General features: G+C 41.3%; 4 protein-coding genes across 6 annotated transcripts; 2 read left to right on the top strand and 2 right to left on the bottom strand.

The window, feature by feature from the left end:
• The first annotated feature begins 27 nt into the window (after positions 1-27).
• On the top strand, positions 28-5573 carry LOC135486548 (store-operated calcium entry-associated regulatory factor-like). Its single transcript, XM_064769408.1, has 7 exons — positions 28-604; positions 1010-1194; positions 1353-1463; positions 1851-1978; positions 2248-2498; positions 2621-2887; positions 3248-5573. The coding sequence occupies exons 1-7, from the start codon at positions 523-525 to the stop codon at positions 3271-3273; spliced, it is 1050 nt and encodes a 349-aa protein (XP_064625478.1). The 5' UTR covers positions 28-522; the 3' UTR covers positions 3274-5573.
• Positions 5574-7166: 1593 nt separating this feature from the next.
• LOC135486389 (coiled-coil domain-containing protein 24-like) lies at positions 7167-11715 on the bottom strand. The gene is made up of 10 exons (XM_064769152.1): positions 11643-11715; positions 10922-11111; positions 10498-10658; positions 9987-10051; positions 9698-9797; positions 9339-9431; positions 9146-9200; positions 8883-8955; positions 8656-8743; positions 7167-8343 (listed from the first exon to the last, which is right to left on the bottom strand). Exons 2-10 carry the CDS (start codon positions 11060-11062, stop codon positions 7989-7991), a joined length of 1131 nt encoding a protein of 376 aa, XP_064625222.1. The 5' UTR covers positions 11063-11111; positions 11643-11715; the 3' UTR covers positions 7167-7988.
• Positions 11716-11978: 263 nt separating this feature from the next.
• Positions 11979-19503, top strand: LOC135486545 (serine palmitoyltransferase 1-like). Its single transcript, XM_064769404.1, has 12 exons — positions 11979-12061; positions 12417-12521; positions 12708-12811; positions 13662-13755; positions 14271-14343; positions 14640-14772; positions 15223-15352; positions 15938-16135; positions 16521-16616; positions 16937-17088; positions 17472-17589; positions 17788-19503. Exons 1-12 carry the CDS (start codon positions 12005-12007, stop codon positions 17953-17955), a joined length of 1428 nt encoding a protein of 475 aa, XP_064625474.1. The 5' UTR covers positions 11979-12004; the 3' UTR covers positions 17956-19503.
• Positions 19504-19513: 10 nt separating this feature from the next.
• On the bottom strand, positions 19514-25862 carry LOC135486546 (uncharacterized). 3 transcript variants are annotated; one of them, XR_010446718.1, is made up of 3 exons: positions 25830-25862; positions 21184-22515; positions 19514-19847 (listed from the first exon to the last, which is right to left on the bottom strand). XR_010446718.1 is itself a non-coding variant. In XM_064769405.1 (2 exons), exon 2 carries the CDS (start codon positions 22506-22508, stop codon positions 21462-21464), a length of 1047 nt encoding a protein of 348 aa, XP_064625475.1. In that variant the 5' UTR covers positions 22509-22515; positions 22859-23033; the 3' UTR covers positions 20836-21461. The 3 variants fall into 3 exon arrangements, 1 of the variants encoding a protein (XP_064625475.1); XR_010446717.1 differs by lacking the exon at positions 25830-25862 and adding an exon at positions 22859-23033; XM_064769405.1 differs by lacking the exons at positions 19514-19847; positions 25830-25862 and adding an exon at positions 22859-23033 and having other exon boundaries at positions 20836-22515.
• Between the last annotated feature and the right edge of the window lie 40 nt (positions 25863-25902).

The following is a 25902-nucleotide window of genomic DNA, read 5'->3' as shown; positions in this document are numbered from 1 at the left end:
GAAGTTGTGATGACACAAAACTACGTGCGTTCCTCGGTCGTTTAGAAATTTCTTCGGTTTCATGGATTTCGGTGAAAAATGTCTCGCAATTTCCATGTTTTCTGTTATTTATAACCCTTCAATTCTCCGATAATCTGCAGGATCATATCTATGATGTTTTTTTACACAATTTGAACTCCATTATCTGTTATGAGAATAGCATAAATAGCACGTAAAAAGGTGGGGAGAAAATATTTTTCGGGAATATTTGACAAGCTGGATCTGAACTGTCTTCATCGCCAGTGTGAGTGACCAGACCTAGGTTGTGCTGATTCATTGATTGTGATTGTGACGTCGATATTTTAGAAGGCTCAACTTCAACACGTCAGTTTGTTGGAGGACCTTCGATGCAAAAGGAAAGAGAGAGAGAAGGCTGAAGTTAGAGTGAAGTCGTTGAACTTACTTATTCGTGTGAAGTAAATCAACCATTTTCGTTTCACTCTTGGTCTTGGGCTTGGCCTTGGGAAGACATCAAGATTAAAGATGAAGAAACTGGATATGATAAATGAAATTAGTGTCTTCTTGGCATTCGCTGTTGGCCTCATGGATATTGGTTATGTGTTTGGTAAGTTCAGACATTCAGTGTGTTTGATGTTCTGTCATGCTTATGTCATGTACATATGTATGTTCAATATACCTTAACAGTTAAGCGGCTTAACGTGCCAAACAGTTTATTGAGATAGAGTCAAATCTGCACAATTTGAAGATCTGATTGAGTTTAACACTAGGCGTCAGTGATGAAAATGCGTTTGTCACTTATTAGTTACTTGCTGAAACTATACCGGTATCTATAGTATTTTTGGTGTAACAGCATTGAGTCTTAACTGATGTCAAATTGTGCTGGGGACATTTAAAAAAGTGTAACAACATATTCTTGTTCCTTGTGTTAATATTACTGCAACAGCAAAGTGAGATAAATTGTAGAAAGGCTCTTGACTATTCATTTTTGCCTTGGCCATTCTTTTTTTAGCTGTGGAGAAGATCAAGCTTTCCGACATTATGGTACTCACCCTGTACAATGGACGGATGACCAATGCAAGAAGAAGTGGGCCAATACCACAGCTGAAATGTACTGGGGGAAGTGCTGGGTGTTCCAGTTATGTACCACAGGTTGTTCAGTGTTATAACAGAGGCTCGGATGGATATGATGTACAGGTGAGTACAGACTTGTAGTTGTAGTGACTGAACTTTACTCAGCTTTATCTGAAAGAAATTTTGCACTTTTTAGGGGAATATCTCTAAGGAGTACTCTTTGTTCATAAGTCCAACACCAGGTGTAACTGATTTTTCATTAACTTTTTGTTCTATTCTAGTGGGAATGCAAGACCGACATGGACAATGCATTCAGATTTGGCAGAGTGGAAGTCTCTTGTGAAGGATATGACTATCCTAATGACCCTTATGTTTTAAGGGGTTCTTGTGGGGTAAGTAAAGAAAACTATTAGTGGTTCATTGGCATTGCCGATATTGTAAATCAACTCAGAAACTGCATTTCTAACACCACTTGACTTTGTACATGTATCTACCATGTTACAGCACCAGCCCATTTGAGAATTAAATAAGAACCATCGTTTCAAGAGGGCCTATGGTGATATCTAGTTGTTGGCTTTTTTGTCATATCTTCAGCCCAGTGATGGCAATGAATTCACCTGTCTTCTCCAGTTCGTCTTGGCATGCCACAGCTAGCATACTGCTGTCTCTCCGCCTAACCTTGCCTTTCCCTAGGCCGACCTTCAATGTTATCAAATATGTCATATTTATCCATGTGATTGCTCACTATTATTCCTAACAAACTTGTGTGTTATCTTCAGTGTGAATACACCCTTGATCTCACGAAAGAAGGCTACCAAAAGAGGAAGAACAGAAACCATGAACAACATCATAGATACTATGACGATGATGGATATGATCACCATGACAACAGCTATTCCTATGACGGGTAAGTTTTAAAGCGCCTGGCTAACAAGCGATTTAAATCACTGCTACATGCAATGAAAATTGCTCGTTTGCTGTGGTCATCGCAGGGACTGGCAAGAATTGGTGATTGCAGCAACCTGCTATCAGTATCGAACCCAGCTAACTGTTATAAACTGTTATAGATGGTAAAGACACAACTGACTTAATGGGAGCTAAGTTAGTCATTTTTTGTCAGAATCTGTCTTCAAAGTGTTGTGTAGAATCTATCATGTTCACTCATTTCTTTTTCAGACATAATTCATACACTTCATACCAAAAAAGTGGCTCTGGATTAGGTGATATCATCATGTTGGTTATCATTGGACTGATTATTTACGCAATCTACAAAACATGTTCTGGGAATAACCAGATGGACTATGAAGGGCAGGGTTCAGTGGACAATGACAGCGATGACCGGCCCTCTGGTGGTTACAGGAGGAATAATTATGGAGGAGGTGGAGGGAGTCCTCCAGGCTACAGCCCCGGTTACATGCCAGGTGGTGGTAAGTGAATTAGTTTCCTCAAAATTTGTCTAAAAATATTTTAGTACGAGCTATAACAAGACACTTTAATTCCAGAGATGATTTGTCGGGACGAGTTGTTTATTTCTTCCCTTCATCTTCAGGTGGTTGCGGTGGTACCCCTCACGGTACAGGAGCTGGCGGAGGAGGCTTCTGGAGTGGTGCTGCCACTGGCGGTATCCTTGGGTACCTCCTCGGTAACACGGGGCGTCGTAACACTGGATACGGAGGATATGGATATGCCCGACCTTACTCGAGCTGGGGGTCTGGCTGGGGATCGAGTGGGTTTGGATCTGGATTTGGAAGGGCTAGCTTTGGAGGTGGCAGCAGTGGCTCTTCCAGTTATAGCTCGGGGACAAGATCTGCTTCAGGTAAGAAAGATGATTTTATCAAAGCAGCCTTAGGACAAAACACTCCTTGAGGGACACTTATAATTCATGTGCCAGCTATCTGCAGTGAATGTTGGAGCGTGTGTGCATGGCTGCAATTATTCATGCATGACGTTATATGACAAGTGACATCATGACCCAGCCAGATACCTGAGATTTTGGTTGCAGGAGTCTGCGTCAAGCCAAATTTTGTCATAAAAGCATAGAGAAATGTGTGTTGTTAAAATACTAAACTAGAGCCTCACAGTGCTTTGCATTTGCTCCCCAGCCTAATCTGTAAGTGTCATTTCCTGTTCTGCTCCTTGGGTAAACTATGAACAATTATTTCTTTTCTAATTCCAGGATTCGGTGGAACGAGACGAAGATAAGTGCATAGGCGAAAAAAATCCGTCCAGTGTCTTTTCATGGCCATAATGGATGCCCAGTTTCCGGTTGCCTGTGGAGACCACACTTACCTGCAAGCCTTATCTAAATTGGTCAAGCTGCTTCACCACATTGATAGCTGACTATTGCACAACTTCATCCATTCTCCAAGCAGATCAGAGGATGATGTATTCTCTCTGCCAAACCACAGATTTTATTTACACCATTGTTCACAGGCGCGTGAAGACGCAAAATTTGAACAATCAATCAGCGATGGATTAACGCCCACAAAACATGCAAAAGGAACACATAAATCCTGGACATAAAAGAGTGATATGTGTATTATATTTCAGTTTGTTTGTCAGTTAATCCTGGGCTGAGCAATCACTAGGATTCTGGTAATTTCAGGCAACTGCGATCTACTCCACAAATCCTGTAGTAGTGAGTCCAAAATGGCAGCCTGTGTTGGCAGTCATGAAATGACTTCGTCAATAAATCTAGTTCGGGGACTGGAGGAGTATAAACTTCTTCTGTCGTCTACCAATATTCTTTAATCTTAGGTGAGAAGTCATTCAGATTATTATGACTCCGCAAACTTTTTATTGTCGACTGGAGCCATCAATGCTGACTTGGCCAAGACTTCTTGGAGTTGGAGTTGGACTGCCCAAAGAGACTGTGGAATCTAGTGAGGCAGTGTTAAAAGTATTCTGTGATTGTGGGGGCTTCTTTGAACAGGTGAAAATTCTCCGCTTATAGTGCTCTACTAACTCTGTACTCTGTGAAGTAGTTGGGATGTGATTCAAAAGGCGAAGGGGTTTTGATGCGCATGGGGATTTTAGCTGAAGTATTTACTGATTTTATCAATCAGATTGGTAGATTCTGAACACAATTTTTGCTTCAAATAAAGTCAACTGGAACTATTTTAGAGATGCCTATTAGGTTTTGTGAATGTTTACTCGGCCCTTCAAATTTGATATTTTCTTGTGTATAAAGTTGATAGATATGATTGGGTCTGTATATGACTATTTTATGCACGAACCTTGGTACATTTTTTTTATCATTTAAATTGTTTATTTCTTGAATTCTGTGCTCAATCTTTGTTTATATGATGCTGTCATGCAGATAGTTGTAGTTTTAAAAGAAAATGCTGCATATTGTGTGTCCTTGTCCCAAAATTACTACTCTAGTTTCACCAACCTAAGACTTTTTTTAAATATTTAGGCCAAGCCGCTCCAGATATTTGACACGTTTGTTAGATGCAGGTCAACATGTTCAATTGGGATGGACACTAATTGGTAACTACATGTATTGTCCAATGTTTATTACATGATGTCCTTGATCTTTGTGTCGATTTCATGGTCATTGATAGAGCAGTCTTAGAGTGGTGAAACTGGAGTATTTCCTCCTTAGTCTCCTGTGTTTGGTTGCATCATACTAAAGTGAATCAAAGGACCAACTAAGCCATAAAGAGGATTATATGTTAACAGAGAAATTCGAAGTAACACTGATATAATTGGAAGTATATAATTGGAAGTATCACCGTTTTCATGATAGGTTGTATACTTTGGCAATATTTATTTCTATTATCTATAGCTGAGTTACAAGAAAATGCACTGAACATGAACAATGTTAACCTTTAATTTCTGTGGTGTTTTTTTCACAAATTTTTGAATTGATACTAAGATTCCAAGGTAATATCTAAGTCCACTAAGCAATAGAGTAATAATAATATTTATTATTCATGTACATACTGTATATTGGTAAGATTATCTGGTAAAGTTATATGTTGTATCAACTGCTTTGTGATTGCCTATAAGTTGCATGAAATGTGAATTGTGTAACCATCTAATAAACTGTGTTGAGGCAATTGAGGAGTGCAGTGTTGCACAAGCGAAATTGAGTTTGCATGTGCCACCAAATTGAGGTGAATTGTATCCCTGTTTCAGGTTCACGCTCTAATGGACAAATATAACAACTGTTCATAAATTGGTTGGTACTAATACTGATACTGTAAAATATTCACACCTATTTATTTTTACAATTTGTGAAAACTTCTCTAAAAAATTTTATTTTCCAATAAAAAAGTTTGCGAGGGAAGGAAATGTCCACTTAGTTTGTCAGTTAAGATTGAACAGTATCATATTTATTTGATCTGATTTGCATCCTTCAAAGCCATGCAACCTCCTTGAAATTCTGTAAGTCACGATTGGCACTGAACAGTTCACCCTAACCCCCCTGCACACGTACACCCCACTTCTTTCCGTATGTAAATCATCTTATGCAAACTCGGTTTCTAAATATTCTGGAAAATAGAATACAATAAAGTATATTTCTATAACCCATTGTTGAGTATTTCTTTTTGCTGCATGCCATGTTTTATACTGTTGCATCACAAAAATGACTTCCAAATGTGGCAGAGTCAGAAATGTGATGTCGTTTGATGGCTTTATTTTATAATCGATTGCCCTAGGTTGGCTACTAACTGTGGCTGCCCATCTTGCTGTATTGACTCTCAGTGCAGGTGATGTAACCTTGACCAATGTTTTTTTTTCTTAAGTACATGGAAGCATTAGCATTGTTTGGAACAGGTCCTGCGAAATAGGTTTGCCGTAATTTGAATTGGGTCCCTGCAATGGTGACATCTGGCGTTCTCAAAAGCTAATACTGTCTCACCTGCCGACGGCATAGTCTTCTCTTGGGACCCTTCGTGCCCTAGGTGGCACATGGGGCGTTCCCCAGGGTCCTCCACTCAAGTCTGTTGGCTACTCGCTGTCTGGCTGCCTCCCACGTTAGGCCCTTCTCTTGAAGTTCCTTTGCCATGGAACGCCGCCAGGTCTCTCTTGGTCTGCCTCTATTCCGTCTCCCCTGTGGTGTCCATGTGAGTGCTCTCCTTGGCAATGCATTTGCAGGCATTCGGAGCACATGGCCCAACCATTGCCATCTTCGTTCCTTCACCAATTCTGATATGGGCTTCAGGTAATCTCCTTTTAAGGTACCATAAATCCATCAGATGGAATGCATGTTGATATTGGAGGGGCTACTTTGGTCGAGATTTGGGGTACCCGCTGGGACTGAGGGGGACGTAGTCAATTCTCTTCAGGAATAGACTAGAAGTTGGAGTTGCATGTGACGGTAAGCCATGGTCTGTTGCATTTGGTATTTATGCCATGGCAACTTACAAGACTATGCCTGGGTGGACAATACCTTGAGGTGGACTTCTTCTACATGCCAAAAAGCCTGTAGTGACGTCCACGTCTACAGCACATGCCAACTGGCTACTGCCTTCAACCTATGATCCTATAGGCAGTGGCCACGACGTGCATCACCTATTGCATTAAAACCTTGTAGATCGAGATGATTGCTTTCAACCTTCACTGACAACTTCCTGTAACAATAGCCAAGGCAGCTGTTTAGAAGGCCCTTATTCTGTATTCAGAGTTAAAGTAACCATAACATCCTCGGGTCAAGCGATTTTCAGGCCGATTTGTGTCACACTGCCATGTTCTTGAGGACGAACAGTGTGAAAGTTTAACCAGTCGAACACAAAGAAGCCTACAAGATTACCCAAGCTTTTGGCCCGTCTTCTCGTTCAAGCTCAACTCCATAGAGAGTATACATTCCAGCTGCCTCTCAGTGCTGGCAGTCCTAGACTCGATATTCATGGCTATCTCTGCCAGCTAAGTACCTACTGACTTCTGGGTGGAGAGAAGCAAGTGCTTGCCAAAGGACACAAAGACAAAACCCCCTCCAAGTATCCAACCCACGACCTCCTGATTATGAGCCTGGGACTAAACAACAATACCACTGATCACTCCTCAAAAGCTATAAGGATGATCAATAATGAATGAAAAGAATATTTACTAAAAGAGAAATCTTTAATAAAAACAATAAAGCATACAAATTTAACATCAGGTGGTAACCATCAAACGAGGCAAAGGTGAACGCCATCAGTGATAGCGTCGAGCTCCTTCTAAACTTGTTATTCAAATAGTGCCACGTGAGTGGTTCCAGTTTTGCACATTACTGCATTTACCAACAAAACAAGTTCAAAATTAAGCAAACGGTGGACGGATAAGTTATTTACAGGTACATCATTTGTGAAGTACGTTATTAAAATTAATTCGGTTTAGCACTTTCAGTGCCAGTGTATCACCACCCCAACAACCTGTTTCAGATGGCCCTGAAGGTGCCGCCCAGAGAGAACTTTGAATATTTTTGGGAGGTCGTCCTCTCTGGGCCTGAACACCTCATTATAGCTCAGCCCAGTGTTTTACATGAATACACCCCTACATCGAGTCTGCACTGAGCGAGTGGGATCAACATGCCCAAGTCTAGAAATAACACCTTCACTGAGACTAGTTAACCACTTAACCACCGGCAATCTATGGCGATATTTCGACAATGACATGACGCTTTGCATTTACCTGCATTGGGTCCCGACATCATGAGACCACCACTAATCCAGCATATGTAACGACACATTGGACCTAAATATTGCTCCATCACAGTAATATTCTTAAAAGAAAGTCCCATGCATTCCCCTAATGTGACAAAACGGAAACAGAAGTCTTGAAAATCACTGTCCTCCAGTGTGTCAATTTTTTCGCCTAATCCGACAATTTCACAATCACTTTCAAGGATTTTGTCTCAAAATATTAGGAAGTTTCATGCCACAGCGCCACCCCCTGAATCCACGCCCCTCTTTCACATCATTTCAAACTCAAGGTGAATCCCGGCAGTTCAGTACCATCCTCCGAAACCTCGAAGCAGAACTTGGTCGAGCAGACGTTGGGGGCACTGGACTAAGCTCTGCTGAACCAGTTCTTGAGGCCGGTATTGTAACTTTCACCAATTTAGCATTAGCAATATTTGGCACATTGCCAGTCCTGTCCAAGCAATTGTTATTATTTCGCACATTCTGTCCAATATTTTGATTTTGATTGGGGAATTCCAGCACCTTTGTCGAGACGTCGTGGGATGCTTTCATCGGTTTTGGACGGGCTGGAGCCGTAGGAGACATCGTTCCTGGACTGCGCACTTTCATTGTCCCAGTTTTCAAACCTTCAGGAGATGGTCTGGAAAATGATAATGAAATAATAAGTAAAATGCAAATGATACCACATAAGTCAATAAAATGCAAATGATACCACATAAGTCAATAAAATGCAAATGATACCACATAAGTCAATAAAATGCAAATGATACCACATAAAGTCAATAAAATGCAAATGATACCATATAAAGTCAATAAAATGCAAATGATACCACATAAAGTCAATAAAATGCAAATGATACCACATAAAGTCAATAAAATGCAAATGATACCACATAAAGTCAATAAAATGCAAATGAGATACATAAGGTCAATAAAATGATGACAAGCTTACCTAAAAGGAACTTTCTTTATAGCTGGAGGAGAAGGTCTTGCAGCTTCGAGAAGATCTTTTTCCAATTTCTGTCTCTCTTCTCTCAATTCTGGAATGATAAACACAGAGAAGTTGATATTAAATAGTATCGAATCATACTGTAAACTTGTCCATAAACTTTCATGATTATCTGTGAAGGAAAACATAAATGCCACACCAATATTTCTGGGTTCAGTATTCAACTTTACCTGTCAGTGTAGGTTCCCTCTGTGTCATGCTGCCAGCACTGTCACGGAAATCAGCTTCTCTTTCTAAACATTCCTGGAATCAGAAAATCACGACGTGCCTGAACATGCTTGACTGAAAATTATATACCTTTTGGTAAGAAACATATGAAACAAATTGAATGTTTGGCAAACCAATACCTCCAGTTTGGTGTCAATTCCTTAAACTTATGCAGCGTGAGCATCTAGATTGATTATTTACTTCCTACCACAAAATAAAAACAAACCTGTAAAAACTCTATATCCCTCAACAACTGTTGGACTTCTTCTTCAAGGTATGTCCTGAAAATTTAAATAAGTATAAGATGATATTTCTTTCCCAGCCAGCTGTCTATTCCTTGACATTTCTCCACTTGTAACTAATTAGTTGCACTGGGAGACCGATACCGATTAAGAATCTTTCAACACATGTAAGATTACCTTAGATGCTGCGTGATTTCATCCAAATGCAATATATTAAGTTTATCATGCATGGCTTCGACATCATCACTGACTGTGGAGAGGGAAGACATCCTAGAAAGAGACAGTCAAGTAATTGAAATATGATATCTAGCTAAACTTCTTTTAATACTGTCGCAACCTCTCTAATGTGTTTCTTAGTCTGCACCAAGTTTTCCCCATGACGTCAGACACGTGTGTGTCTTATTTCAGAACGAAATGAATCTAAATACACCACAATATAACATTATGCTATAAACATTTTGGATTTACTCTTTAAGTATTCACAGGAATTATTAAAGCCTAGTCTTTATCAATTCTTGGTAATCGAGTTGCCTCACCTCTCACTGGAACTGGACGGCGTACATCTCATTGGCGTTTCTCTGCCAGTCGAGCTCCTCGCTGTCGTCGGCCGCGACCAAGTGTCAGAAGAGGACGTACCTGCAATGAAGAAAACTGACATGTTAGTACTACATTCCCCATTACCATTACATGATAAAGGGTCACGAAGCTACATGTAAGATGAGTAAGAACCAAACTTTAAATAAATCTGAACAGTAGTTTGCGCTCCACGGCCCAAACCGATGTGGACAAAACATTTACAGAGGGACATTAGGATACAGTACTTACTTGATTGATCACAGGCATACGTTAAAACATCATGGTTATGGCGCGCAAAAACTCTATTGGGGTCTCTGCAGGAAAAAACAAGAATAAGTTGATGTTAAAACATGGCTACAACACCAGGCAAATCAACATCAGGGTTTATTTCCTTATGTGGGGGGGGGGGACGGGGGATGTCCCAATCAAATGATTCAAGGGTGGGATGCCCCCTCCCCCAAAAGAATTGAGGACAAAATTGAGTTTTAGAATCCCAACAGCTGAGCCAATTCAGGTGCCAAGTTTAGGTCTTACATGGAGGTGCAAAAACTTCTGGAGCAGTTATTTACTAAATGTATAGTGGGTGTTTTTTTCTAATTTTTTTGTTCCCCCTCTTATCCTTGTGGAACCCTGATTACTGACACTGAGTTTACATGAACCAACCTCTTTACGGATGTTGGTATGACAAATAAGTTGCGAGACATAGGATTTGTCCTAACAAGGCCATCCATATTTGTGCTATCATTTTTATCATACTAACCTTCCTTCCTTTCCAGCTTTCTCTCTGATGTTTTCAACGAAGAACATTATCTCTTGTCGCAACCTGTCACGCACTGCTGGTGGTTCCGGCAATCTCTCCGATGACCTTTCCTTGATAGAGTCATCACGAAAGTCTCTCCAGATCTCAAGCAAAGTATCAACCTAAAGAATGAGATGATTACATGTTCACAAAGTTCGATAAGTAACATCACTATTTTATCAGCCATTATTTCAATATTTGGTCTACTTCTTCAGTGTTTGCTCTTGTGAGTGTCTTTTGGAAAGTCCACAGTTTGGGGTCAAAATTACATGATGTACATTGGCCTTTGTCTCAACCTGTAACCAGGGAAAAGAAGTCCATCTCAAGCTACTCATGCTTCTCAATCGGAAGGCACTTAGAGAGGAAATGACTGTTGCATAATTACCTCTAAATGCAACTCCAGACTCTGATCTACCAAGGACTCTCCCAGCATGTTCTTCACCTCATCTCTTTCGTTATCCGGAACATACTGGTCCACCAAAGCCCAGAGGGACAATGGTGGCTCGTAAACAAACATGTCATCCATCGTCAATTTCTTCCGAACTTGGTCATGAATCAAGTCAAGTCAATTCCATCTTGAAGAAAAACAAACTGTTTGTTTACTGTTAGTGTTAATGTTATTAGGTTCAGAACGAGTCTTTATTCGGAATTGATACTGAATATGGACTTGGGAATCCAAAATAAAACTCCCTGAACAATGCCAACATCTGGTAATGGAGGATGTCAGTACGATTTAATAATACGACACTTAAGAAATTTGTCTTCGGTCCCGGAAATATATGACAATGGAATGGTACGGTTTGCGCATAACTGACCAATAAGCTAACACTAACAGAGCCAGCAATTGACGTTGCGCACCTGATTATGCATGATCTACGATTGTAACACACCGCCAATTGTGTTATGTCAAAAAATATGACTTCCCCTGGATTGACATTGGGACACCCTGTACATGGTTTACATTAGCAACAGAAAGAAGTGTCGAAATATATGATCAAAATGACTAAAATGACAGCAGAAAACAACCATCATGATACATCAGTAATAAACCAATATATCAGGCGTGAGACAATGGGTTAAATCGAGTGAAATATGTTGTAATTTACCGCTTTAAACGCAAAATAAAACGTAAATATCAAATAGTCGCTTTCTTTTTGTTTCTTCTTGCTGACAGCCATTAAACTGAAATTTATACAGAGCTGTAAAATTAATACAGCCGCAATTTAGTTTTTAGTGTGGGTTTTACTAAAAATCATATAAAAGCAAATAATTAAGTCATAACAGCACTGAAAAATGAGTTTTTAAACCCAATGATGGTAAATAAATTCAGTATAAAATCTCACTTAACCACTCTTTCTGCCTCCATGTGAGAACTAACCTGCGGTTGCATATATGATAGCTCTGTATACTACCAAAAGTATCCACTGGAGCTTTTCTCATTTTGCAAAGGGAGAAACCAGAAGTGAAGATGACCTACATTCCAGCCACTTGGAACATTTCAGAGCTTGTTCAGGGCATTTATCAGGTGCTGGTCACTATCAGAATGGTTCAGCAGATGTTAAACTAAGTGTAGGATATCATTCCAGGGGAATTATTGCATGGGCTCGGAGACAAGTTCTTCTGTTGTTCCCCTCCCTCCCCGAGTCCCTGGCCTTGGCCTTGCAATTGCAATTGCATGCTTGGGCTGGCCTATCGCTTTTACTTGGGACTGGCTGCTGCAGCAGTCATTTAAGAAAAATCCCCCTGCTTCAAAACAATATCTTTTCCGATTTGTTGGTGTTCAACCATCAATAGAGTTCTGGTGGATTCCAAAGTTTGGGAAAATTGAGTTTCACCTTAAATCATCAGCAGTAAAATGATAAATATGTCCTCTTTTTCAGGCTCCCATATATCACTCATTATTCGAAGTTCTCCTCATTATATGGATCATCAGACTTCTCTTCGTCAAGAGCTCAAAGCCGCACCGGTCTGAACTCTCGGAACAGGTAATAATTGCACACCCTTGGGACTGACAAGTGCTGTCCATAAATTGAGAGGTGTCCTGATTAGAGATATCAAATTGCAGGGAAACAACCAATTTTGGGCCAAAACTATTGTTCTTATTAGAGAGGGTGTCCTTTTAGAGAGGTGTCCGCTAAGGGAGTCTTCAGTGTTAATTTTGTCTTTAACAGGAAAAGGAGGAACTGATACAAGAATGGAAACCACAACCTCTTGTGCCTGACACGCCAGAAGATGATCCAGGATTACAGGCTTTCATCGGAAATAACGTCACCAGGTATGTCGACCAGAGATAGACTTTAACCCTACAACACCTGGAGGCGCCCTATGACGCCCGCCGCCGATCTCACTGGAGGCACCCTATGAGGCCTGCACACCAATATTCAAATTTCGCGCGCTTAGCTACCGATCTCCTTCAGAGCGCCGCCTATTATTAATCTATGAAACTTAAGCTTTCAAATACCCAGATGAACAATGGTGGTTGCTGTAGAAGTTTTTGAGATATTTGACGATTAAGTTTTTGTTTCTCTTCAAGCCAGTAAATTCAGGTTGGACATTTGAATTGCTGAAATGGATCGTTTGTTTGATTCTGATTTGGATGTACCCTATCTAATGGGGAATTTCATCTTCTTTTTAATAAACGGGACTTATAATACATTATTTGGAAGTTCACCTATGTCATTTTGTAAAAAACTGGACCCATCGCAAAAAATGTGATTTCCAGGTAAAATCACGTCGGGGCCTAGGGGAATAAGCCCCTGCGCTGGCAGTGGCTCTAGGTGTTATAGGGTTAAAACAAAAGGAGGCCGGTGTAGCAGATGCTTTCTGTACCCAAATATGCCAAACTGTGACGTGATACCTGTCAAAAAAACCACTGAATTTTGGCTGGTTGAGAGGGTCTGGTTGGGCTTTCCAGTGTTTCGCCATTCTGGTATTTGTCACAGTCAGAAGCCGTCTGGTTTACAAATACTCCTGAATAATTATCTGGTTGAGACTCCTACATAATCACCAAGACCGGAGGTGAATATTTTTGGGGGCTACAGAACTTTGAATCCATTTCAGAGCTTGCCATCACAAAAGCATTGGGATTCTCTTGACCAGTATGTGATTCTTATTATTTTTTTCAGTAAAATTGCCAAGCTTGTAACCATAAATGGTGAGGAGTATTTGAATATGGCCTCGATGAATTTCTTGAACATGATCGGAGACCAAGACATTGAGGTAAGAAACACATAAAAAATATATACTCACTGACTCAAGACAAAGGGTCTTGTGACTGCAGGGATCACCTGGTTTCATATGCAGCAATATAATATTGCTGAGATCGCTTGGAACTTGACTATTTTTGTGCATGAAGACAAGGAGGAGAGTTTGGAAATTAGTTCCTTTGGACATCGGTAGCCACTTACTTACTATGCCACTGTATGCAGGGGGCCTGTGAGGCTTGTAAGGCTTCAACCAGTCTCAACTCACTTAAGTATGCACCCTGTCTGTTCCTCTGGATCGGCTAGACAAAGCTGCTTCATCTCATTCTCTACTGTGCCGTGCCAAGATTCTTTTGAATTCGAAAGGCCTCGATTTCGGGTGCTGTGCTGTCCTTGGGAGTGTCTCGGGCAGCATCGGCACACAAGGGTAGCCAATGTGTTTTATATGTCCTCAGATATTTAAACTAACGGCATTCCTTCTTGTCACAATCGTTCCGGCTCTGTCTCATCTATGGAAATATCTTGTTTCAGAATGCTGCCGTCCAGTGCATTGGAAAGTATGGCGTTGGCTCCTGTGGGCCACGAGGATTTTATGGAACTGTTGGTGAGTTGGACAACCTCTGTCAATTTGTCCTTTTGTTATCTCTCTGTGATGTCACACAAATTTGTTGGCTTATAATTTTGATACTAATTGTTGCATAGGCATTAAAACTTGAATACGATTGTCATCAGAACTTCATGGCGTGAAGGTGTTCTCGTTCAGAAGAGCCGAAATTTTACTGAAAATGGACTGACTGTCAAGGTGCATCTCAAACATTCCGAAAAATGTAGAACAACCAAGAAGAAGAATTGAACTTCTAGGTCCGCAAAGATTGGCTGAAATTGTGAGCTCTCTTTCAGATGTGCACCTTGAGCTTGAAGAAGAACTTGCCAGGTTCATGGAATGTGAAGAAGCTGCTCTATATTCCTATGGGTTTGCCACCATTGCCAGTGCCATTCCTGCCTATTCTAAGAGAACCGATGTGATATTTTGGTGAGTGTTGCGATTGACTATTCAATGAATTGAGTGCAGAAAAAGGAACCTAAATTGAAAGTTAAAATTTACATTTTTATACTGCGAAATTCCAAAATGGCCCTCATGCGGTCTATCAAAACATCGTCTGAACAGGTGTGTTTAAGCCTGATGATGGCATCAGTCGTAGCCTTGAATGTCAACACCAAAGTCTGGCTGCCTGGACAGGGAAGCTCCTTCCACCGTACGTCTCCAGGCAATACCTGGAGACCCTTGACTGAAAGTGGTTAGATTCCTGGTCCACTACTCTGTTGTTGAAGTTTCGAGGTCTCTTTATCCAAAAATCTTGATGTGAGAGGCAACTAGTTCCGATAAGGACCCATGACCAGTGGACTGCAAGTCAGAAATCTGCTCCCTACCACACTCCCACTTATGTCTTGACACTAATCAGTTGCCAATCTCCTGTTTCAGTGATGAGGGTGTATCATTTGCCATCCAGAAAGGCCTTCAGGCTTCGAGGAGTAAGCTGATGTTCTTCAAGCACAACGACATGGATGACTTGGAGAGATTGCTCAAGGAACAGGAGAGAGACGACATAAAAGTAAGTCAAAAACTGGTCAATTTGTAAAAAGTTTCAATTTTGAAGTACTATTCATACCATCGGTATCAGAAGGCCTTAGGGGCAGCGGTAGCGCAGTGGAAGAGAGTCGGCCTCATGATCAGGAGGTCGTGGGTTCGACTCCCGGCCGAGTCACTGCTTAGTTCCCCTACTGGTCGAGTTCAAGTGAGCACCTTCTGGTTGCTCCTTGAAACCCCTGATTGATTTCTGTGGAGACCGGGGTAATAATATGATATCCCAAAGCGCTTTGAGCGAGAACTATAGTGTCACGGAATTGTGCTATATAAAAGACTCATTATTATTATTATTATTAGACAAGAGGAGGAGACATAACTTTTGACACCCTGTCATTCACAAAGGTATTATCATCAGACCAGAGCAGTCAAGTTTTCACGTTTTGACCAAAAACTTTTCAAGTAGGATGGTTCAAATTGGTTGTCTGCTCTTACGTTCACATTTGTTCAAGTGACAAGGTACCACAACCAGAACTGGAGGTGTTCGTATCTGATGCTGCTGGGTGCCGAAAATGTTGTTAAATGACACGATAATATTACTTATTCTCTTCAGATTCCAAAGAAAGCTGGTGCCACGAGAAGATTCCTCGTCGTTGAGGGTTTATACGTCAACTTTGGTGATATCTGCCCATTGAAGAAGCTAGTCGATTTCAAATACAAGTACAAAGTCAGGTTATTTATAGATGAGAGCATATCGTTTGGTGTTCTTGGTGCCACTGGGAAAGGAGTCACAGAACACTTCGGTGTCGACGTAAGTTTAGTTCGTTTGCATTTTTGCTCTCTGGTAAAGTTTCAAGTAGAAAATGTTCTCACCGTTCCCAATTAAATGAATATACCAGTTATGGCCCCATTTTCAGCAGTCCCAAAAGATCGGGCAGGTCTTTATTGTTACCGAAATCTAGTGTTGATGCAAGTTGCAGTTTGCTCTGGTAAAATTTTCAAGCAGAAATTGTTCTCATGGTACCTGCTGCTGTGAGATGAATATATGTAGCAGTTACGGCCTCATTTTAACCAATCACAAAAGATCGGACTGTTTAAGATGTTTAAGTTACCCAATCTTTGGCCATTAAGAAAATTCGAATAAGAAAAATGCAAATACAATGTACACGTAAACACTGACAATGTCTCTCTTACAGGTGAATGATATTGATTTGATCACGGCAAGCCTTGAGTACTCTCTTGGGTCAATAGGGGGCTTTGCTATCGGCAGCAAGTTTGTGGTTGATCATCAGGTGAGTTCATGTCATATGTTCATGTTTTACACCCCAAATACACCCTCTTCAGATCCCCCCAGAAGAGATTAGATATCACTGGATACGGTTTTTTTGCACTGGTTTTTCCAAGACCAGACCTTCTCAAATCAACCGAGAAAATAAGCTACACCTCCTGCACTGGCACCTTCCAGACTCTGGCCTGTTCGTCCTCCCTAGATGGACTTTTAAATGGCCTGTCCAAAGATGAAAGATGGTGGTTGCCTCTCTTCTGTCCATGTCTAGGGGAGTGTTCGGGATAGATTTGAGGTCCCAGTTTTAATGATATTTTGACATTTCAGAGATTGTCAGGGCTCGGATACTGTTTCTCCGCGTCCCTCCCTCCAATGCTGGCCGTGGCTGCCAAAGAAGCCCTTCACAAGATGGAGAACAATCCAAGCATCCTGGAGAATCTGCGCCAAAAATGCCAGAGCCTCTATGATCAACTTGCCAAGTAGGTTTGAAGATTTTCTTTGAAGATTTTTCTTTGCTTTAAATGTTCAGTGTTCTGTTTTACGAGTAATTGGTTGGGGCTGGTTTCCAGCATTCTACATGTATCTACCTTGATTGAGAAAGCTGATGCAGACCTGCATAACACGTTTGTTGATGCCTTGGACATCAGAATACATAAGAGAGAGAAAACAAGAGGGAGGTTCTTTCTTATCCCATGTTTCCTGACTCCTCGAGACAGGATGTAGGGACCACCAGTGGCTCGGGTGGACCCCATTGAGGCGTTTGGCCCACCACTCCTTCAGCATGGCTGGTCTTCACAGTTTAGGTTGAGCACTCTCTCTCACACTGATGAATATTGATATGATTCTAAATAATTTCTTTCAGTTTGAACGGCCTGGAGATTACAGGTGATTCAATGTCACCAATCCTACACCTACGCCTGGCCAAGCCTTGCCAGGAAAGGAAGGACAGCCTGGCTAAGCTACAGCAAATAGTTGACAAGGTACTTTAAGATTCTGCATAGGGTTCCCACAAAATAAAAAATCATGCATTTCGACTTTTAGATAAGGCCTAAAATAGTCGCACAGTCTGCAAAGGAGATTAATCTGCGTCCGTACTTGGCCATTGCCTTCTGAGTGTTGCATTTGTTTTGCTTGTGGCCTCGTCAAACCCCTCATTTGGTAATGCATTTGTTTTGCAGGTACGCGAGAGTAGTGTAATTCTGACCGTTGCCAGGTATCTTGATCAAGAAGAACTCTTCCTTCCACCACCGAGTGTCCGCCTTGCCGTCAACTGTGATCTCTCCGACAGCGAGGTCGGCAAAGTCGTGGAAGGACTGAAGAGAGCTTGTCACGAAGTCTTTGCATAGTTGCTTCAGGAAGGGAGTGTTTTTGTATCAAATATTTCATATCATTGACTATGATTTTCTAATAACTGCTGATGTGTATTCTTTGGAATGTACTCTTGAGTTATCCGAGGAGGATTTAGCTGCATACTGGAGGCGCTGATATGTTAGTTTCTGGCGATCATCAAAATGTCGAGACTTTTTCTGGAGTGACCAACAGTCGTACAGATCCTGTTGTCAGGTTAGCCTCTTATTCACGTCGATCGCAAGGAAAAATGTCTGTTTAGACAATAGACAACCTGCGAAAATAAAATGTCGGCCATTTTGAAAAGGCCTTTTCACAGGCAACGTATGTTTACCATGGCATAAAAGTAACAATAGACAAGCTTATTCAAGCAATTTACTAGAAGTTGTCCATGTCTTCCAATGTTCATGATATTTTGAATGCTTTTAGTGAGGATTTGATTTACAACGTGACTTTTATGTCATGGTTAACGAACGCTGCCTGTGAAAAGGCCTTTTCAAAATGGCCGAAATTTATTTCGGTAAACCGTCTATACCAAAACTGCCAATATTCCATGGCTGTTGTGGTCGCAGGTTTCCTAAATGAGGCGTTCTAACAAGCTTGCTTGTGTTGTTAGGCGCTGCGCAAACAAGCAATTTATATCGCTGCAACCTGTGATTATATGCGACGGAAAAGATATCTCCTCTGTGGGTGTAACCAGTAGCCGCTGGCTTTGATCACTGCAGTCAGATTCTTGTTATTGTCACTAACCACTGCAAACATACGATTTTTGTCACGTGGATCATGATCACTGGTCGCAGTAGTTTATTGCCGATTTGCAGAGCACTTCAAGAGAATCCCGAGATTGTTTGTGTCCCTGCATGCTGAAGGGCACACGTTTGTAGGGTAAACATCAACAATTTTGGTGAATTGAACTACAAACCTGCACATATTGTAACCAAATCGGTCCTGACCTGTCTTACCTTATGCCTGCACCTGTACTTTATTTATGTCTGTTTTGAAGGAAGGATAGTGTCTTATGCCTGTTTATGAGATGGCAGTATTTATATTCTGAAGAGGAGAACAGTGTGAGCCTGGGAAACTCCCTACATCTGCCGTCTTGTGGGTTTCCAGGCCAAACACAAATCCCTCATGTTTTCACTCGAAGATAGCACTCGTGAGATTTTCCTATTGTTCGTGTATGGACTTGGTGAATGATGAAAAGTTGAATATGGCGTTGTAAGTGGGCCATGCTATCAACGAAGTCATTTTGTCTGGAAAATAAAGCACTTTTTGTAGACCACTTTCTGTTGTTCTCTCAGGAGCCACCCTGGCTAGACGTATAGACCAGACTCCTGCCCAATCGCGTAACTTACATGTTGTTGTTCCGTGACTGCCAATAGAGGCCGCCATTTCGGAATCCGCAATTCAAGGGTTCATGAACACAGATCACAGGCACATGAAGATACCAGAATCATAGCGATCAATTGGCCCAGAATTAACAGATAAGCACAATCTTTAATATTCTACACATATTATTCTTTTATATCCAGGTTTTGTGCATGTTTTCTGTAGGTTCTGTGGTAACTGATCCATCACGAACTGGTCTATTGATTCTGATATCGTCACATGCCTCACTCGCCCTGTAACACACACATCTGGGAGCTCATGTAATTGAAAAATTTGTAATGGCAAAGAGATTCTATATTGCACTGCTTGGAGACTTTACAAAGACTAGCATTTGCTGCTGATATTACTTAGTACAGGCAAGAATTGATAATTAATTCTTGGTACAGGATATCCTAAGAAGAACTTTCGTTTCAGTGGACATCTATACATTCATGCACTCGATTGGGAACAACGTTTACATAACATCGTGTTGGCCGTCGTCACGTCACGATGGATTGCAGCTCTGAGGCAGACGTTACATAGAGCTTCACGCTTCACTCCTCACGCCTCATGCTTCACGGTTCACTCGTGAACCGAAGAATTTCCAAGGCATTTCAACTTAGGCCCTCATTTTTAGCTCACCTCTTAGCAGAGGTGAGCTTATCCCATACCGTGGCGTCCGTCGTCCGTCGTCGTCGTCGTCGTCGTCGTCCGTCGTCCGTTAGCAGGGCACGTTTCGTAACTGTTAGAGCTATTGAGTTGAAACTTGGTAGACATGTACCCTTATGTAATGACACCTTGGAGACCAAGTTTCGGTCTGATTCGTTTCATGGTTTGGCCACCAGGGGGCCAAACGTTAAAAGTGAAAATATGCAATATCTCCCTTAATAGTAGTCGGGAAATTTTGAAAAAAATATGGTAGGTACTTCTAGCAAAGGTGCATCATATATCCTCCGGGTTTTTGATTTGACCTCCTTTTCAAGGTCACAGAGGTCAAATGGTGTAAATTGGCCGTTAGGATGTAACGATGGCACGTTTCTAAACTGCAATGACTATTGATACCAAATTTGGTACACATTTACCCCTTAGTCAGGTGATCTCAGGGACCGAAGTTTGGTCCAATGTGATTCACCACTCGACCACCAGGGGGCAAAATCCAAAAACCTTAAAAATGTGATTATTCCTTATCTTCTTGCCCGATTGCCACTAATTTGATATCATGGGTACATCTAACCACCATACAGTATATGTCACACAGGTTTTCAATTTGACCTTCTTGTCAAGGTCACAGAGGTCAAATGGCGTAAATTGGCTGTCAGGCCGTAACTATGGCACGTTTCTTAACTGCAATGACTATTGATCACAAATTAAGTACACATGTACCCCTTGGTCAGGTGATCTCAGGTACCGAAGTTTGGTGCGATCTGATTTGCCGTTTGGCCTCCAGGGAGGGGGCCAAATCCTAAATTCTTCAAAATGCCATTATTCCTAGTAATGACTTGCCCGATTGGCACCAATTTTATATCATAGGTACATCTAATTCTAACAACCATTCAATGTGTCACCCGGGTCTTCTTTGATTTGACCTACTTTTCAAGGTCACAGAGGTCGAATGTACTGTAAATTGGCCATTTTGGGGAAATTGTAATTGCTTGGACCTACATCAAACCTAACACTACATGACACAATACCATGCTCTTTATCCATCTTTCCTCCACATGAGGTGAGCACAATGGCCCTGGCCATTTCATTTCCTATGTAACGGCTCATTGAAATACCTTGTTAATTCTTCGGTTCACGAGTGAACCGTGAAGCATGAGGCGTGAGGAGTGAAGCGTGAAGCAATATGTAACGTCTGCCTGACGGTTTTACATTACTGTAACGTGACGTGACGCAACGTCTTCGTGACATTATCCCCAATCAAGTGCAACAATCTATAGTGGAACCTTCCTTACCGGATGCCTTAGTTAGGACACCCTCTTGAAATACTTTAGAAGCACCGCTGTAGCTTGTATAATACTATTACATCAAGTTGGGAAACCAAAAAACCCAGATTACTGTAATTTGGTTTCACACTGTTCTGTTTTAAAGAGAATGCTATTATTAAGCAAAAGCAGAAAAGTTTTCTTGATTTTACTTAAGTTGAATCGTTGTGGCAGACCAATTGCAAGCAAGACGTCATGTAGAAAATTGTCATTTTCTTCATAATCTCCATCCAGAAGTCTTCATCGTATTCGATTCGAGAAATAATCATGCCCCTTTTCGTATAAACAACAAAATCGCACCAGAGTGCACCACAAATACCCATTTGTCCTTGAACTTGATAAAAATACGAATGCTTTCTTTTCAACCTTGGTTTCCCCTCGACCAATTCACAATAGAAATTCTTACTGGCGCATGCTTCAAGCGGATCAACATCTTTGAATGATGCAGGACATTTTACTTCTAAGAGGCCAAAACCGGCATTGGAATCAAGGATTTTCCCATCTGGTGAGGCACCGAGCCAGGGAAATGATGGATTCACGACAATACCATTTTCCAATATTTTAATCCTGTATCCGGCTTTTGTCATATACTTGTGGTACACCTCTATTGCCTTTGCTTCATTTTCCCGCCCATATTTGATTGCTGGAATACGAGACAAGTCCTTCGTCTCTGTTAAGACGGATTTTGCAAATTTCTCCGTGTAACTTCTCCTCTTACAGATCAGGCCAAAATTACTGGCTGTGAGCCTGTTCAATCGGCTTTTGCCCCACAGACTATTGCGACTCTGCCCAACCGTCTGCGCCTCTAACTTGCGAGCGTCGTCAAACGAAAGCTGCACAAGACCGAGAGCTTTCTTGTCGTTTTCGGACAAATCGTACTCCTGAAGGTTTACCTCTGGGCCAAGCGCACGTGGTAAAGATGAGTTTGAAATATCAGTGTCATCTGTCTGTGAATCAGTTGCACTTGTGTCACAAGTTATATTAAAGAGGTCCTTTCTGTCTTCTTGATCTTGGTCCTTTTCGGTTTTGCCAGGGCCACTTACATGCACTTTTGACAGAGCTTGCGATATTTCACTTTCGTAATTAGTTTCACTCGCAGTTGTGATGGCGCTGTCCGCACTTGTCTCCACAACTCCTGGTCGTAATGAAGAAGTGGATGGTAATGGTGAGGATGGTCTTTTACTTGAGGAACTAGCCATGATTTCTCTGAAAAATGAAACACAAAAAAGCCTAATAGATAATACCACTCATCACTAAGAGCTATCAAACCTTTAAATGAAATAGTGAGGGGGAAAGGTGGTAGAGGTCCCAATATCTCTTTATAAAAAAGGCTTTATCCAAATTCCTGAGAAACAATTTCAGCCGAATCCCGGAACAATCCTCTACTCATCCTGAACAGTTCCAAAGTCTGAAATCCCTGCCTAATTTTGGCTACGTTGGTATTGCGGTGCAAATCACACACACACTCCCTCCTCCAGAAAGCCACCACCTGCAGCAGCTATAGAGAGGCTCTCGGCTTAATACGCTGTAAAGACGGTCAAATACAAACCTAGGTTATAGCTTCCCAGCTCTGTGGGCCTGTCTATAGACTAAACTCTCCGATGATCCTGCCTCTGGCCTAATTGTGGCACATGTTATTCTAAAACCAGTCTGCCAATGTTTCAATGGAGCTCTTGATATATAGGCCAGGCTTCCTGGATTGGCAGAGAGTGCATTGTCAAGTGTAAATCAAATATGTCGGCCAAGACCTGTACAGGCATACTTGTGCACAACTGAAAACCATTGACTAACTGATTACGACAATGATAAATAATCTATTAACTAGAGCAGTGAACTATCAACAGTGGAAAAACTGGTGGAACTGGGAATTCGTTACGGTATACGGTAAAAAAGGTACAGGAAAAAAGGTACGGAAATAAAGGTACAGGAAATAAAAGTACAGGAAATAAAAGTACTGGAAATAAAGGTACAAGAAAACGCGCTACCAGAAAAAAAGGTACACAAAATGGCATAAATAGGTAAATGAAATGGTCCAGGGACCATGTGCTCACCTGTGTCGAAGGGGGTTACAGGAAAATTCGTCCCCGGATAATTCGTCCCCGGAAAATTCGTCCCCGCAAATTCGTCCCCGGATAATTCGTCCCCAAGGAAAATTCGTCCCCGGATAATTCGTCCCCTAGGAAAATTCGTCCCCGGATAATTCGTCCCCTAGGAAAATTCGTCCCCGGATAATTCGTCCCCGGATAATTCGTCCCCGAGGATAATTCGTCCCCAAGGAAAATTCGTCCCCGGATAATTCGTCCCCGAGGATAATTCGTCCCCTAGGAAAATTTGTCCCCGAGAAAAATTCGTCCCCAGAAAATTTTACAAAGTTGAAAGTTTCTGACTTTACTTTCTAAGACCCTTAAGTCTTGTCGAATGGACTGTGGTAACTACTACTTTCGATTTTTCTCATTCAGTGTATCTCTCTTTACTACCATACTAGCTAGTTACCTACCCCACTATTTTTATAGTAGGTAAAGGTAGGCAGGCAAAATATTTTATTGAAGAATTTAGAGCTTTTCCTTCATTCTGACCAGTAAAAATACTTATTTGAAGAAAAAAAAATTATTTCGCCTGCCTACCAACTGAAAAAAGTGGAGTAGGTAACTAGCTAGTAGGGTAGTAAATAGAGATATAACACTGAATGAGAAAAGTCGAAAGGAGTAGGTAGTAGTTATTACTAGAAAGTAATGTCAGAAACTTTCAACTTTTGTTAAATTTTCCGGGGACGAATTATCCTCGGGGACGAATTTTCCTCAGGGACGAATTTTCCAGGGACGAATTATCCGCGGGGACGAATTATCTGGGGACGAATTTTCCAGGGACGAATTTTCCTCGGGGACGAATTTTCCTAGGGGACGAATTTTCCGGGGACGAGTTTTCCGGGGACGAATTATCCGGGGACGAATTTTCCTAGAGCCGTCGAAGGGGAGGCTATGGAGTCAGTGATTCTGACATTGGTAAAGCTGTATATATCATTTTATGGTCAGACCAGCAATTGTCAATGATCCCTGTATGGTGCACATGATGTGCATTTGTAAATACAAGGTCTAATTTGGTGTGGTAATCAGTTGTTGACCTTTGGCCCCCTATTGGCCAAACCGTAAATCGTATGACGCCACGATTCAGTCTCTGAGTAAAGGTCACCCAAGGGTATATATGTACCAAGTTTGAGTTCAATAGCCTCAGCGGTTACAAAACGTGCCACCATTGACTAACAGCGGTGCCGTCGGCGAACTTTGACCTATCTTACCTTGAAAATTAGGTCAAATCAAAAACCCGGAGGATATGTGATGTCCCATTAGTAGAAGTACCAACCATATTTTTTTCAAATTTTTCAGACCAGTAATAAGGGAGAAAACGCATTTCTTCATTTTTTACCTTTGGCCCCCTGGTGGCCAAACCGTGAAACATATGAGACCGCGTTTTGGTCTCTGAGTAGTGGTCACCAAGGGGTACATGTGTACTAAGTTTCAGTTCAGTGGCTTTAGCGGTAACAAAACGTGCCACCCATGTCTAACGATGACGGACGACGACGACGGACGCTGCGTGATGGTAAAGGCTCACAGGTGAGCCAAAAAGTACACAATTTTTTTTTAGAATATTATTCTCTTCAACTGGTTCAGACTCGGCCTATGTCTTAATCTTTTCTTGACCATTTATCTTCTTCTGTGACTAAGGTGGTGCCTTAAAATAGTTGAATACATTGCGGACAATTTTGTTACGGAATGAATTTGAGGAAAATTCATGGAAGAAGTTGCCCAACAGGGGAGCTGACGTTTTTTTTTGGTAATAACTACATGTACATTCATGTTCTTTTAAATTTTAAAATACTCGAGTGGTATCTTATTAGGGCGGATCCAGGATCTTGGGAAAGGGGGGGGGGCGCACCTGGCATCCTACCTGGCATTTCACATTAAGATTCTCGCCAATTTCCCTAAATAGCTTGTGTTTGGTCTTAAATCTAATAATTTGTCTGTTAAGACCTAATTGGCCAGGCACATTGTTAATTGGGTCCAGCTCTATGATGAATGTTAATTGTAGAATCTTTACAATCATCATGATCTTGATAGCCGTGTTTTCACTTTTGAAAACCATAACAGTATACTGGAAATTTGATATACATATTTCTAAGGCCTATGCAATGCCTACGCAACAAATAAAGTTAAAGTTATGAATAGAAAAAGAGAGAATTCAAATGACAGTAAAAAAGGTACTGGAAAAAAAGGTACGGAAATAAAGGTACGGAAAATAAAGGTACAGGAAATAAAAGGTACACCTTTATAACCTAGATTCATTTGTTACACTATATTCACTGCCAATGGTTTTCACTTTCACTGCCAGTGTATATTAGCCACACAAGTAGAAATCATGCTACAAAACATTGGAATGAGTTTAACAATCCCTAGGTTCTCATGGACCATAGTATTTTCATCAGCCTTGGCACGTTGTAGTATTTGAAATTTTCTCATACTTACAAGCTAAGCTATCAGTAAATGCCCGTTTGAAATGTGAACTTGATAATTTGCCGGTCTACCTTACATCTCCAGG

This window comes from Lineus longissimus, chromosome 4, assembly GCF_910592395.1.
Source record: "Lineus longissimus chromosome 4, tnLinLong1.2, whole genome shotgun sequence".
In the NCBI taxonomy this organism is placed as follows: Eukaryota; Metazoa; Nemertea; class Pilidiophora; order Heteronemertea; family Lineidae; genus Lineus; species Lineus longissimus.
The sequence above is the reverse complement of the archived record's forward strand: the minus strand, read 5'-3'. Positions and strand labels throughout refer to the sequence as shown.

What these genes read in the sequence shown, in the direction of transcription:
- LOC135486545 (XM_064769404.1), top strand. Translation starts at nt 12,005, where the DNA reads ATGACCTACATTCCAGCCACTTGGAACATTTCAGAGCTTGTTCAGGGC. An exon ending in GGTCTGAACTCTCGGAACAG is followed by an intron (nt 12,522 to 12,707) that starts GTAATAATTGCA and finishes TGTCTTTAACAG; the next exon opens with GAAAAGGAGGAACTGATACA. An exon ending in AGGATTTTATGGAACTGTTG is followed by an intron (nt 14,344 to 14,639) that starts GTGAGTTGGACA and finishes GCTCTCTTTCAG; the next exon opens with ATGTGCACCTTGAGCTTGAA.
- LOC135486548 (XM_064769408.1), top strand. Translation starts at nt 523, where the DNA reads ATGAAGAAACTGGATATGATAAATGAAATTAGTGTCTTCTTGGCATTC. An exon ending in CGGATGGATATGATGTACAG is followed by an intron (nt 1,195 to 1,352) that starts GTGAGTACAGAC and finishes GTTCTATTCTAG; the next exon opens with TGGGAATGCAAGACCGACAT. An exon ending in GGGGACAAGATCTGCTTCAG is followed by an intron (nt 2,888 to 3,247) that starts GTAAGAAAGATG and finishes TTCTAATTCCAG; the next exon opens with GATTCGGTGGAACGAGACGA.
- LOC135486389 (XM_064769152.1), bottom strand. Translation starts at nt 11,062, where the DNA reads ATGGATGACATGTTTGTTTACGAGCCACCATTGTCCCTCTGGGCTTTG. An exon ending in GTCTGGAGTTGCATTTAGAG is followed by an intron (nt 10,659 to 10,921) that starts GTAATTATGCAA and finishes CTCATTCTTTAG; the next exon opens with GTTGATACTTTGCTTGAGAT. An exon ending in CCGTCCAGTTCCAGTGAGAG is followed by an intron (nt 9,432 to 9,697) that starts GTGAGGCAACTC and finishes GTCTCTTTCTAG; the next exon opens with GATGTCTTCCCTCTCCACAG.
- LOC135486546 (XM_064769405.1), bottom strand. Translation starts at nt 22,508, where the DNA reads ATGGCTAGTTCCTCAAGTAAAAGACCATCCTCACCATTACCATCCACT.